Source organism: Chelonoidis abingdonii, chromosome 11 (assembly GCF_003597395.2).
Source record: "Chelonoidis abingdonii isolate Lonesome George chromosome 11, CheloAbing_2.0, whole genome shotgun sequence".
NCBI classification, from domain to species: Eukaryota; Metazoa; Chordata; order Testudines; family Testudinidae; genus Chelonoidis; species Chelonoidis abingdonii.
The window spans coordinates 55,715,234-55,728,507 of NC_133779.1; the positions used below are offsets into that span (position 1 = coordinate 55,715,234).

Sequence of the window (13,274 nt, forward strand, 5' to 3'; positions counted from 1 at the left end):
CTCAGCCTTGGGGTGGGGCCTCAGGACTCATTGGCAGCCATCTTGGACATTTCCCCCATTTCCATGGTGCCTTGGGTGTGGCCAAGTTTGGACCCATTGGGCAGCCATCTTGGAGGCATCCCCCATCCTCTCATGTGGCTGGGACCATGGGATCCCAGTATGCAAGCGTCCTGGACACCACTTCGAGTCTGTCTCAGGCCTAGGAACCCACTGGGCAGCCAGCCTGGAGGCCTCACCCAAGTCCCTGAGAGGCTGATGCTTTGCGCTGGTAACTTGGGACCAGGCTGGCAGCTGTTTGGGGCTCTGATGCCCTTTCCTCCCTGTGTCCCACGTCAAGCCCCCGCTCCTCAGAATCAGAACATGCTGGCAATGAAGTAACCAAAACAACCTGAAGCGCGAAATGTGCAAACCAGAAAGCGCGAGTGCAGTGCCCAGAGGCGGGGGGGGTCGGGGGGGGGGGGGTAGTCTCCGGAATCTCATGGGGTGTGTGTGTTGGGGGGGGGGGGGGGGTTCGAGCAGGCCAAGGCCAAGCTTTGCATTGCATGAGCAGTGGCCATGTTGCTTCCCCCATCATGCATTGTGGCAGGGGCAGCCTCGCTCATCATGAGAAGGGATGTGTCAAAAAGAGTAAGGTGCCCACTGCCCATCCCCTGTGGGCTGGAAGAGCAAGTGCTAGGATTTAGAACAACATGCTTTGTTTGGGGCAATCCCAGGTGTGCAGGGTGTGTGGGGGAGCCAGCTGGGGGGCACTCTCTGGGGTGTGCCCCATCTTGAATCACTCCCCTCGTGCTTCATTCGTTCCTTGCTGTTACCTCAGGCCTGCAACAAACAATGTCACTCAAAACCAGGCCACCCTGACCACAGCCCCTGCAACCAAAGGAGAACCTCACTGCTGCTAGCAGTAGCGGGCTGTTATCCTCTCTGGGGTCCACCATGGGAGCAGGATGTGATGCTGTGTTACAACAAATTGTAGTTGAGATAGAGAAAGGAGTGGGGTCTAGTGGTTAGACCAGGAGCCAGGACTCCTGAGTGCTCTCCTGGCTCTGGGAGAGGAGTGGGGATCTAGTAGTTGGAGCAGGGGAGGCTGGGAGCCAGGACTCCTGGGTGCTTTCCTGGCTCTGGGAGAGAAGTGAGGTCTAATGGTTGGAGCATGGGGGCTGGGTTCTTTCCTGGCTCTGGCCCGCAGGACAGGGACACAAAGCACAGCGGTATGGTGCATGCAGGGAGTGCTTGTGTCCCTACCAAGAAAGGGAGGGGCCATGGGGCTGGCAGAGGCAGTTGGTGCTGGGGTGGCAGCAAGGCAGAATCTGATGGAAGGATGCAGGGTAGCACCAAATCCTGTGGGCCAGGGCGACCCCCCAGGGCTCCCGCCCATCTGGACTTACCCGGCCACACGAGGTCCCCCAGGCTTGCGGATGGCCCCCAAGGACTATTCCGCCACCTGCACCCCGGCACAGTTCTCCTTGCTCTCTGACGTGATGGCCAGGTACTCGGAGCTGTGGAGAGATGGGGGTGAGGACAGCCTGCCACTCACTGCCTACTCTAGGGTCGCCAACGCACAAAGCTGAATACCCTAGACCCGCCCCTTCCTGAAGCCCTGTCCCCCACTCACTACATTCCCCCTCCCTCCATGGCTCACTCTCCCCTACCCTCACTCACTTTCATTGGGTTGGGGCAGGAGGTTGGGGTGCAGGAGGGGGTGAGGGCTCTGGGCTGGGGATGAGGGCTTCAGGGTGCAGGAGGGGGCTGCGGGTTGCAGCAGGGGGTTGGGGTGCAAGGAGGAAGAGGACTCCATCTGGGGGTGCAGGCTCTGGGGTTGGGCCAGGGATGTTTGGAGTGTGTGTGTGTGGGGGGTGGTCTTCAGGGTATTGGAGGGAGTTCTGAGTTGGGGCAGGGGGTTGGGGTACAGGGGGGTAAAGGCTCCATCTGAGGGCACGGGGCTCTGTGGTGGAGCTGGGGATGAGGGGCTTGGGGTGCAGGAGGAGGCTCCAGGTTGGGGGGGCTCAGGGCTGAGGGTTGGGGTGTGGGCTTACCTCCTGTGGCTCTCAGTAAGCAGTGCAGCAGGCAGGCAAGGCAGGCTTCCTGCTTGTCCCGGCTTCGCACTTACCCCAGAAGCAACCAGCAGGTCCAGTTTCTACGCGGGGGGCGGCCACGAGGCTCTGCGTGCTGCTCTCGCCTGCAGGCACCACCCCACAGCTCCCATTGACCATGGCCAATGGGAGTGCAGAAACAATCTGGGGGTGGGGGCAGCGCACGGAGCCCCGTGGCCTCCCCGTCTAAGAGCTGGACCTGCTAGCTGCTTCCGGGGTGCAGCGTGGAGCCAGGACAGGTAGGGACTAGCCTGCCTTAGCCCTGCAGCATTGGACTTTTAACAGCCCAGTTGGCGGTGCTGACCACAGCGCCAGGCAAGTCCGGCTCCAGGCACCAGCCCAGCAAGCAGCTGCTTGGGGAGGCCAACAGTGAGGGGTGAAGGACCAGCCACTGAATTGCCGCCGAAGACGGAAGTGGTGGCGTAGAGCTGCAGATTGTGATCGGGTTTTTCTTTTCGCTTCTTGGGGCGGCAATAACCCTGAATCTGGCCCTGGCGCCAAAGTCCCTTTTCAACCAGGTGTTCTGGTCGAAAACTGGACACCTGTTCACCTTAGCACAGCCAGCCTGTTCCCAGGCAGTCCCCACCTGGGTCCTGCCTACCCCAGCCCCCACCTGCTTCTCTGAGCCCCTCCAGCTCCCTGAACTCACGCATTCTCCTGTGCAGCTGCCTCCGTGGCTGCCGCAATCTTCTTGTAGCAATAAATCATCTCAGCCACCAGCCAGATGGTGAGCACCACGATGAGCACATACATCATGATCTCTGACACGATGGACGCCATGTCCCGGTTCGCTGTGGGAGGGGAGAGGGTGAGACCTCCCCCACAGCCCCCTCCTCTGCCCCAGCATCGCTCCTTGCTGGAGAAGCCAGCTCAGCACCCAGCACCTCGCAGGCCTGGCAGGGCCCTGGCCTGGTAGGCAGCCCCATCTCAGCACCCCGTCCAGGAACTCAAGCTCTGTCTGCAATGGGACAGGTTCCCCTGGCTCCTGGGGGTTGCCCCAAACCCTCCCACCTCTGGCTGTCAGAAATTGACTTCTCCCAACACCACCATGGCCACCTGCCCAGTCCAGCCTCAATGTCCTTTAGCCCCTTAGCTCTTCCCTGCTCGCCCCACCCCCGCTGAATTTATGGGGTGCACATGGAGCCTCCCAGCATGCACTGGGAAGTAACCAAGCCCAGCTCTTCCTGCCATCGTGGGAGCTTGGCCTGAGTGTCCCGCAGCACCCTGCACCAGCCCAGGTTGGACTGAAGTGAGGATGGGTGTACAGCCCCACTCTGTGTGGCTCTACCCCTGGTGTGTACCTCCACCCCCTTGTGCCCTCACTCCCCGTGGATGTAGCCCTCTCCCCATGTGATTCAACGCCCCATATACATGCCTCCACTTCTGTGTACATGGTGCCACCCCCATACCTGGTCTGTCCCACTTTCAGGGCGTGGGACCATGCCCCACGTGTGTAGCCCACTCCAGGGAGTGAGACCCCTCCCTCCATGTGGCTGCAGACCAAATGTGTATGGCCCCAGCCTTGTGTGTGGCCTTGCCCTGATGTCTCTGGCCTCACCATCTGTAGGTAGCCCCACCCCTATGTGTTGACCTGCCCCCATTACTGTGATGTCCCTGTACCTGTGGCTCTGCCCCATGTACGTGGCACTAGGGCGACCAGAGGTCCTGATTTTATTGGGATAGTCCCGATATCTAGGGCTTTGTCTTATATAGGAACCTCTTTCCCACCACCCTCTGGTCACCCTAGCAGCACCACCCTCTGTACATAACTCCACCCCTGCCCATGGCCCCACCCCTGCCTGCAGCCCAACCCACTCACCCTTGTCCACCACCTCAACGTGGATGGTCTTGTTGATGACGATGTTGTAGACGTAGCCATCGAAGGTGAGGTTGCGGTCAACACGGCACAGGTACTCGCCTGCCTGCTCGTAGGTCACGTTGGTCAGGAAGATGGACAGATCCTGCAGGTCCCGCGTGTTCTTGCTGCCGTTCCACACCACGAGATCCTGGAACCGCTCGTCCACCACCTCCAGCAGCGCGTCAGGGTCGTAACGCAGGATCTGGGGGGAAGGAAGTCAGACGGACGGCCATGCACTGCAGGGGACTCCTGTCCCAGACCACAGCCCCATGGGGCTCACCTGCCACAGATCACAGCCCCATGGGGATTACCTGTCCCAGACCAGACCCTCATGGGGTCGCCTGCCAGAGACCATAGCCCCATGGGAGAAGCCTGCCACAGATCACAGCCAACGGGGGAAGCCTGTCCCAGACCAGACCTCCATGGAAGACATCTGTCCTGGACCAGAATCCCATGTGGGACATCTGTCCCGGACCAGACCCCCATGGGCAAAGCCTGTCATAGACCAGATCCCCAAGGGGTCATCTGCCACAGACCACAGCCCCGCGGGGGACGGCTGTCCCAGACCATAGACCCACTGGGGATGCCTGCCACAGACCAGAACCCCATGGAGGGTAGTGGTGGTGTGCTGGGGACAGGACAGCAGCCTCAGCACTGTGGGTGAGGTGAGGAGCTGGCGTGGACAGGGCAGGCCAGGGGCTGCAGGTCTCTGGTGAGTCTCCATGTAACTCGTCTTCCCAGCCTTGCAGGGCTGCTAGGACTCTGGCATTTCACAGGTCATCACCATTTGGGGCTCCCCATGCTGAGGTCAGCTGAGCACCTGGCGGGGAACATCTCAGGGAGCAGGACTGTGGGGAGCTCTCTGAGGTTACCCTGCTGAGGGAGCTAGGACAGTGGAAGCCAGGCTGAGACCCTCGTGTCCATGAGCAGCTAGTGGGGCCATCCCCATGGAGAGTGATCCCTCACGGCCCCATGGAGAGCGAACCCACCCGGCCCCACAGCATCGCAGGGAGTGACACCTCCCCCTCCATATTCAGTGAAGGGAGACATGAGGAAGGATGGATGTGGTATCTGTCTTTCATAGGAGATTCTAACGTCCTGGGAAGAGGATGGGGTCTACTGGTTAGAGCCAGGGGGCTGGGAACCAGGTCTCCTGGGTTCTAGCCTCAGCGCTGAGCAGGGAGTGAAGTCTAGGGGTTTGGGGGTGGGGAGGCGAAGCGTAGTGAGCACCCAGCAGACAACTAGCCTTGTCTGGCTTCACCCAGCTCAGGGCAGCTGGTTAGTGACCTGGGCCTGTCTGGAACAGACCAACGCTGAGATGCAGCCACTTCTGGGCTGGGGCCCAGCCGCTGTCTAACAACACATGGGGTTGGGCTGGGCAGTGAAGGAGGAGGCTGCGTGCAGGGGAAGCCACAGGGAGGAGAAGGGAAAGCCCTGGACAGGGACCTGATTCCCCCTCCTGTACCCCGTGCTTCCCCCAGTGCAGTCCAGCCCCCGCAGCCAGCCCTCACACACCCTGGTGAAGGTGTCAGTGCCCTTCTCCCTGAAGTACCACTCCGTGTAGGCCTCGGCCGAGGTCTCGCTCCGCTTCTTGCAGGAAATGCAGAGGATCTTGAATGTCATCCCAAAAACGGCCTCGGTGTGGGAGTCCACCTCCACGCAGCCTGCCCAGCACGATGACACTGAGTGGGGAGGGTGTTAAAGGGTCACACACAGCCCCATTCAGCCCCAGTCCCCCAATCTGCATCCCCAGAACTGATCTGCACCCCCAGAACCACCCCAGCACTCCACATCTGCACCCCCTCATCACCTGATCTACACTCCTTCCACCAGCACCCCCAGATCTGGGCATTCAGTACCCCAGAACCCCCCTGGCTCCCCCATATGCTCCCCCTTCCCCTCCAATCAGTTCTTGAGGGGCTGCACTGGTCCTGCTCGCTTGGGGAGCTGCAGGTCACTCTCCCAGCCTGAGAGGTGGGGATCAAGGCAAGGGCCTGGGAAAGCCACTGTTGGCTGGACAGAATCACACCTGCTCTGTGGGTGTCTGTCTGTCTGTGTCTGTGCAGCCCCCAGCATGCACCAGATTACCTTGGGGCAGTGCACCAGCAGAGCTGTGGGTTGGGAGTGAGGAGCACCAGCAGCAGCAGAGGTGAGGGTGGCACTCAGGGCTGGGCTAGCAGGGGACTGCAGGTCAGGAGTGAGAGGCACTGGCAGAGATGCAGGGAAACCCAGGACTGGGCTAGCAGGGGGCTGTGGGGTGGGAGTGAGGGGCACCAGCAGAACTGGGTGGGAGTGGAGCCCACGGCTGGGCTAGCAGGGGGCTGTGAGTTGGGAGTGAGCAACATCAGAAGAGCTAGGGGGTCCAGGACTGAGCTATTTGTTCTGTTACTGCAGTTGGATTCTGATATCTAAACTTTCCAGGGTGGTTCCTGCCCTGGTCACTGGGTGTCACCCCAGGGCCTGTCAGGGATCATCCCCTGCGAAGGCAGGTTGCCCTGTCTCTCTGAATCATGGTTCTGGGCACTCTATTTCCCCCCATCTGTCTCTGTCTATCTGTCTGCCTACTCCGTCTCCTCACCACCGGGAGTCAGAAACTGGCCATGTCTCTCCATGCTTCAGGGCTAGTTCAGTGGCTGTGTCCTGCTCCAGGCTGTCCCTGAGGGGAGGGAATCTGTCCTGGGGTTGAGGGGGCAGTGTGGAGAGGGCTCAGGGAATCCTCACTGGGACAGGCCCTGCGCCCCCTTCCCCCAGGGCCCAGGAGCCCCCTCTCTGGGCAGCCCTCAGACCCCCATCTTCTGCCCCAAGTGTACACTCACCAAGGATGAGACAGAACAGGAGTGATGGGCCCAGCAGAGCCATGGTGGGGTCCCTGGGATCAGGGCCCCAGGCCAGCTGGGACAGCTCCTCAGTGGGGCTGGTGCTGCGGGTCCCCCTCTGCCCCTGCCTGCTGGCTCCGTGCTCAGCGGACAGACGATCCCTGACAGGAATCTTCCAAAAGGGTATTTATAGCCAAGGGCTTGGTGCCCTGCACTGCCTGGCCTGTGTCTTGGAATGTCCTGGCCGGATGCTCCCAGCTGGTTCTGGCTGGCCCGTTCCCCCAGGCAGAGGCTAGCACAACCTGGCTGCCCCTGCTGCCACGCGATGCCCCAGGTGGGTCCAGGACCCAGCACTGCTAGGATAGGGGCACCCCCACAGTCCAGGGCAGACAATAGGGATGGCCGGAGGAGCCATAAACAGGGGAGCAGGGGGTGCTGTCAGCAGACCTAGGTCCCTTGTCCTCCACAGCAACCCCGTCCGGATGCAGCTCTCCTGGCCCACAGAGCAGAGTCCACAGCTCAGCTGCTGCCACCTTGATCCTGGCAGCCCATGAAATGAGTCAGGCTGACGAGGGACATGCTTGCTCTGTGTGGGACTGGTGCTGTCAGGACTGGATGCCTGGAGCCCTGCAGGGTGGGGGGGTCACCACAGTCCCAGCTTGTTCCGGTCCAGCTGCTGTCTCAGTGTCACTGCAGAGCTGCAAACTGGCCACTCAACAGATCCTCATTTGCTGCCCACACCCAGCCAGCTGCCCAATAGTGATCAAGGCATGGTGCCCTGCCAGCGCCTCCCTTGGGGGGAAGAATCGCACCCACTTTGGGGATGCCCCAGGGATGACCTTGACACTCGCCACTAGACTTGGAGGTAGTGCTGGAGCCTATGTCCAGTAGGGAAGATGTAATGGAGCTGGTGCCCAGTTTGGAGGGGGCGATGGAGCTGGTGCCTGGTCCGGTAAGGAGGAGGTGATGCAGCTGGTGCCTGGTCCGGTCGGGAGGGGGCAATGGAGCCAGTGCCTGGTTGGGTCGGGAGGGGGCGATACAGCCAGTGCCCAGTCGGGAGGGGGCGATGCAGACGGTGCCCAGTCTGGTCGGGAGGGGGCAATGGAGCCAGTGCCCGGTCGGGTCGGGGGATGCAGCTGGTGTCCAGTCGGGAGAGGGCGATGGAGCCTGTGCCCGGTCGGGTCGGGAGGGAGCAATGGAGCCTGTGCCCGGTGGGGAGGGGGAGATGCAGCCGGCGCCAGGTGCTCGCCCCTGTCCGGCGCACTGCAGAGAAGCCGGCTGGCTGCGGCGAGCAGCTGCGAAAGAATCAAAGCGCCAGGCGCAGAGGGCGGGCGGGGACTTGATGCATTGCAGCACGCGCTGGCAGCAGGCCGCGGAGCATGGGGCTGGGGGCGGGGCGGGGCGCAGCGGCCGATCCCCGCCCACCCGGGACACACACAGGGACTGGGCGAGCCAGTGGCGGCACTGGGAGCAGGGGCCAGAGCCGCGGACAGAGAGAGAGTCGGGGGACGGATCCTGAGATCCCAGCTGTGCTTATGCCCGTCACTCCCCATCTGCAGCCCCCAGCTAGCCCAGCCCTGCTCTGCCACAGCTCTGCCGGTGCCCCTCACTCTCCACGTGCAAACCCCCCCGCCCCCCATCCAGCCCTGGATTCCCAGACCTCCCAGTTCTGCTGGTGTCTGTCACTCCCAACCCATAGCCCCGTTAGCCCAGCCCCAGGGTTCCCCCCCAACTCTCCCTGTGCCCCTCCTTCCTGACCCGCAGCCCACTGCTAGCCCAGCCCCAGGTTTCCCACCCTCCAGCTTTGCCAGTGTCCCTCACTGCTGGTCTGGAGCCCCTGCTAGCCAAGCCCTGGGCTCTGCTGCGGGTGGCCACTCTGCTCTTTGCAGTGGGTGAGCCAGAGCAGGAGGAAGCTGCTGTGGTGCTGGCACTGTCTGCCCCCCTCCCCCCACCAGTGCACCTGCCTCCATTTGTAGAGCTAATGTCAGATGTGCAGGAATCCAACTGCTCCCATTTCTCCCTCCCCTCCCAGTAGGGTGACCAGCTGTCCTGATTTTATAGAGACAGTCCCGATATTTTGGACTTTTTTTCCTATATAGGCACTTATTACTATATAGGACCCCCGTCCTGATTTTTCACACTTGCTATCTGGTCACCCTACCTCCCAGGCCCCCTGCCTAGTGGGGCCGGCTCCCTATGCACTCAGCTCCCTCCCTCCCACCCTCCAAAGGTAGGAGAACCTCAAGGGGATGGGGCCTTTCCCCTCTAGGTGGTGCTGTCCCCGATCCAGCCTCAGGGCAAGGGGTTGACTGACTCGAGAGTGGGACTGGCAGAGCAGAGGTTGGAGGGAACATCCCATAAGGGATGGAAGGAGGGCTGTCTACACTGGCAAGTGAAAAACAAAACTTTTGTCATTGAGGTGTTAACACCCTCCCCCCCAAAAAAAGACAAAAGTTTTGCCACAAAGGTTGATGCTGGCAGGAGAGCTGACAAACAGCAGCGACACTGCACGACTTTTAGCAGCACAGCCGTAGGGGCACAGCCAGGTCGCTAAAAGCAACATCTCAAGTGGGGTGAGGCCTCAGCTGGAGTAGCGGGTCTAGTTTTGGTCACCAATGTCTAGAAAGGACGTAGAGAAACTAGAAATGATCTGGAGGTGAGTGACAAAGATGATCAAAGGGATGGAATGAAAACCATCTGAGCAAAGGAATTGGGTAGGTTGTTTGGAAAAGAGGAGATTAAGGGGGACATGATAGTCTTCAGATATTTGAAAGGCTGCCATAAAAATGATGAAGAAAAGTTGCTCTCTCTTGCCATGGAGGGCAGGATAAGAGGCAACAGGTTCAAACTACAGCAGAGCAGATTTCGATTAAATCTCAGGAGAAACTTCCTAATGGTAAGAACAGTAGGACAATGGACCAGACACCTAGGGAGGTTGTGGAATTTCCTTCACTGAAGGTTTTCGAAAGGAGGCTGGAGCCATTTGTCTGAGATGGTTTAGCCACATCAAATCCTGCACTTTGGCTGGGATTGGACCAGACCCCTGCAGTCCCTTCTAACCTGATGGGTCTGGGATTCTAAGGGCACCACTTGTCTCTGCCCAGCTGCAGGACCGGCGCTAGGGGTTTTAGCGCCCTAGGCGCACAGCAATTTCACCGCCCTGCACGCTGGTCCCGCGGCTCCAGTAGAGCTGCCACAGTCGTGGCTGCGGACAGTCGGCTGCTCGCGCGGCTCTGGTGGACCTCCTGCAGGCACGACTGTGGCAGCTCCACCAGAGCCGCGGAGCAGCCGACCATCCGCAGCCACGACTGCGGCAGCTCCACCAGAGCGACCTGCTGCCCCCTCTGGCAACACGCCGCCCACCGATAATCCTGGCGCCCTAGGCGATTGCCTAGGCCGCCTAAATGGAAGCGCCGGCCCTGCCCAGCTCCCTCTGGGCTCGGGAAGCGACGGCCCCAGCTGCGGGCTGAGCCTGAGGCTGGGTGTGTGAGGTAGGCTCACCACACCTCACTCAGCCCATCACAGGGGCTCAGTGGGGCTTCAACCCACTGATGAGGCTGGGAGACAAGTCTGGGGTATGGGGCAGGGGCCCTGCCACAGAGAGAGTCTGGGTCACTGTCACCACTGTCCCCCAGTACTTCACAGCCCAACACTGCACCACACTGCCTCTAAGCACAGCCCCTGCACTGCCCCATGCCATGTTGGCCCCATCAATGCACTGCTCTGTTCCATGCCGCCCCCAGCCCTGCACTGCCCCCTCCCATGCCACCCCCAGCCCTGTACAGTATTTCCCCAGCACCCTGAGGATCATGCTGTGCTGCCCCCTGCAGGTGCTGCCTGGCCAAAGCCGCTCACTCTCTCACAGCTGAAGGCAGCCTTGGCCCAGGAAGTGCAGGTTACAGAAGCGGATGGGTGCGATTCCAGCTGGAGGCACCCGCCACCTTGACACACATGGATTAGTGTCATCCTTAACCTTCAAGTATCAGAGGGGTAGCCAGGTTAGTCTGGATCTGTAAAAAAGCAACATGTGTCTGATGAAGTGGGTATTCACCCATGAAAGCTTTTGCTCCAATACTTCTGTTAGTCTATAAGGTGCCACAGGACTCTTCTTCCTTAACCTTGAGTCACCCCAGAGCCCAACCAGAGCTCAGGCATCCTCAGTGTGTGCATGCTGGGAGTAAGGGGCACCAGCAGGTGGTACGGGGGCGCACAGTGTTGGGTTTGCAGGGGGCTGTGGGTCAGGACTGAGAGGCCCTGGCAGATTTTATGGGATTGGCCCAGAGCTGGGAGAACAGGGACTGTGTGTCATGAGCTGAGGACTAGGCTAGCAAGGGCTATGGGTCAGGAGTGAGGGGCACCACAAGGGAGGGTTGGGAGCCAAGTGCTGGGATAGTAGGGAGCTGTAGGGCAGAAGTGAGGAGCCCCAGGAGATCTTGGGGGGAGTCCAGGGCTGGATTGGCAGGGGGCTGTGGGTCAGGAGTGAGGGGCATTGCAGGGCTGGGTGGGGAGCCCAGGTCTGGGATAGCAGGGGGCTGTGGGTCAGTAGTGTGCAACACCAGTGTGGCTGGGTGGAGAGCCCAAGGGTGGGTTGGCAGGGGGCTGCAGGTCAGGAGTGAAGGGCATTGCAGGGCTGGGCTGGCAGGGGATGTGAGTCAGGAGTGAGGGACACTAGCAGGGCTGTGGGTGAGGATTGGGCTCATGACCAATGTCTAAGGACCACAAGAGGGGTCTCTGCTTGCTGCTAGGTTAGGCCAGGTGCTGTGTCCTCGGGTGGGCTGCAGGAAGCTGCTGGGCCCATCTCTGTCCCCTGGCAGTTGGGGTGGAAGCACTGGCGGGGGGTGCTGGGCAGAGCAGGGCATGGACACAGGGTCAGAAGCACTGCCTGGGGGGACGGAGGGGAGCGCTGGCTGGGGCGGCCCTGGGCAGAGCAGGGATGCAGGGGGTTGATGGGGGCAGGCGCAGTAGCTGTGGGGCAGAGGGGGTGCGCTGGGCAGAGCAGGGTGTGGACACACTGGCCGGGGGGAATGGAGGGGTGCGCTGATGGGGGCAGTATGGGGAGTGCTGTCTGAGGTGGGGGCCCTGGACAGAGCTGGGATTCAGGGGGCTGATAAGGGCAGGAGCAGTGGCTGGGGAGCAGGGGGGAGTGCTGGCTGGGGGGGCCCTGCTCAGAACAGGTATGCGGGGGGTTGATAAGGGCAGCAGTAGTAGTTGGGGAGCAGGCGGGAGGAGCAAGAGCATTGGCAGGGGGCAGAGTAGCAGGGGGTTGATGGGGAGAGGCAGGAGTGCTGGCTGGGGTCGGGGGGAGCACTGGCTGGGGGGCAGTGGGGGGAGGGATTGGAGCCTTGGCAGGCTCTGGCTGTGGGGGAGGACCAGGCGGAGTGAGGCAGGGGGTTGATGGGGGCAGGGGTGCTGACTGGGGGTAACAGGGGGAGGGGCAGGAAGAAAAAACAACCCTCATATATTTGTGATTGTCTCTTAAAAAGATTTATTCTCTCTGCGGGGGGCTGTGGGGGGAGGCGCTGGAAGAGTTGAACAGGGACATTGGGGGGGTCCTCTCCCTTGTGGTTCCCTCACCCCCGGACAGACACACACAGACTCACCCTGGGCGGCGCTATACCAGCCACACTTTAATCAGCTAATAAATAGTGACGGGGGGGGCGGGGGGACGAGCCCCATAACACTGAGGATGAGGGAGAAGACGGTGTGCAGGCTGGCTGGGAGGCTCACACGCAGCCCAGCCCCTTCCAGCAGCGGCGAAGGACAAGAGGCCCAGGCCAGGAGACAACGACCCAGTGCCTGGTAAGCACCGGGCCCACTAGGAATTGAGTGTTTGGGGAAGGAGGCAGAGCCATGGGCAGTGCCCCCTGCACTGCACGGAGTTTGCCCCAAGGGTTCCCCTGCTCCAGTGCAGAGGACCCAGGAGTCCTGGCTCCAAGGTAAGGGGGCAGGGGAACTGCCCTGGCCACACCCCACAGTAACACCATGCAGCTAGACCACTTAGAAAGTCAATTCCTAGCCCAGACTGGATGGGTTCCCCCAGCCCACGACAGGCCACCAGGCAGCAGACATGGTGGGCCGTACCCAGCTGGCAGCTGCAGTCCAGCCACCGTTGTCCTGGGTTGCAGGCAGTGGGCAGATCGCGGGGGGCAGAGCTAATCCCAGGGGATCTTCCATGTGTCCCCCGGTGCGGCCTCCACCTAGCTGTCACCACAGAGACCTGCTCCGCTGGGGGGTGGCAGAAGAGCAGGGCAGCCCAAGCCAGTGCTGACACCAGCCAATGGCCAGGTGCTGCTGACCCAGCAGGAGAAGCAGACCCTGGGAAGCGTACAGGCGGCGCTGACCCGGCCGAGGGAGCCAGCCGAAGGGGGGTGTCCAGGTAGTTCTGACCCGGCCGAGGGAGCCAGCCGAAAGGGGGTGTCCAGGCGGTCCTGACCCGGCCGAGGGAGCCAGCCGAAAGGGGGTGTCCAGGCGGTCCTGACCCGGCCGAGGGAGCCAGCCGAAGGGGGGTGT

General features: G+C 61.3%; 1 protein-coding gene across 1 annotated transcript; it reads right to left on the reverse strand.

The window, feature by feature from the left end:
* Positions 1-1,366: 1,366 nt before the first annotated feature.
* Positions 1,367-8,002, reverse strand: SCN1B (sodium voltage-gated channel beta subunit 1). Its single transcript, XM_032769353.2, has 5 exons — positions 6,765-8,002; positions 5,464-5,630; positions 3,910-4,150; positions 2,740-2,881; positions 1,367-1,496 (listed from the first exon to the last, which is right to left on the reverse strand). Exons 1-5 carry the CDS (start codon positions 6,805-6,807, stop codon positions 1,430-1,432), a joined length of 660 nt encoding a protein of 219 aa, XP_032625244.1. The 5' UTR covers positions 6,808-8,002; the 3' UTR covers positions 1,367-1,429.
* Positions 8,003-13,274: the final 5,272 nt, after the last annotated feature.

Coding starts and splice junctions, on each gene's coding strand:
- SCN1B (XM_032769353.2), bottom strand. CDS start 6,807: ATGGCTCTGCTGGGCCCATCACTCCTGTTCTGTCTCATCCTTG. Junction 5,631..6,764: donor CCTGTTCTGTCTCATCCTTG/GTGAGTGTACAC, acceptor CTCCCCACTCAG/TGTCATCGTGCTGGGCAGGC. Junction 4,151..5,463: donor GCACTGACACCTTCACCAGG/GTGTGTGAGGGC, acceptor CCTTCCCCCCAG/ATCCTGCGTTACGACCCTGA.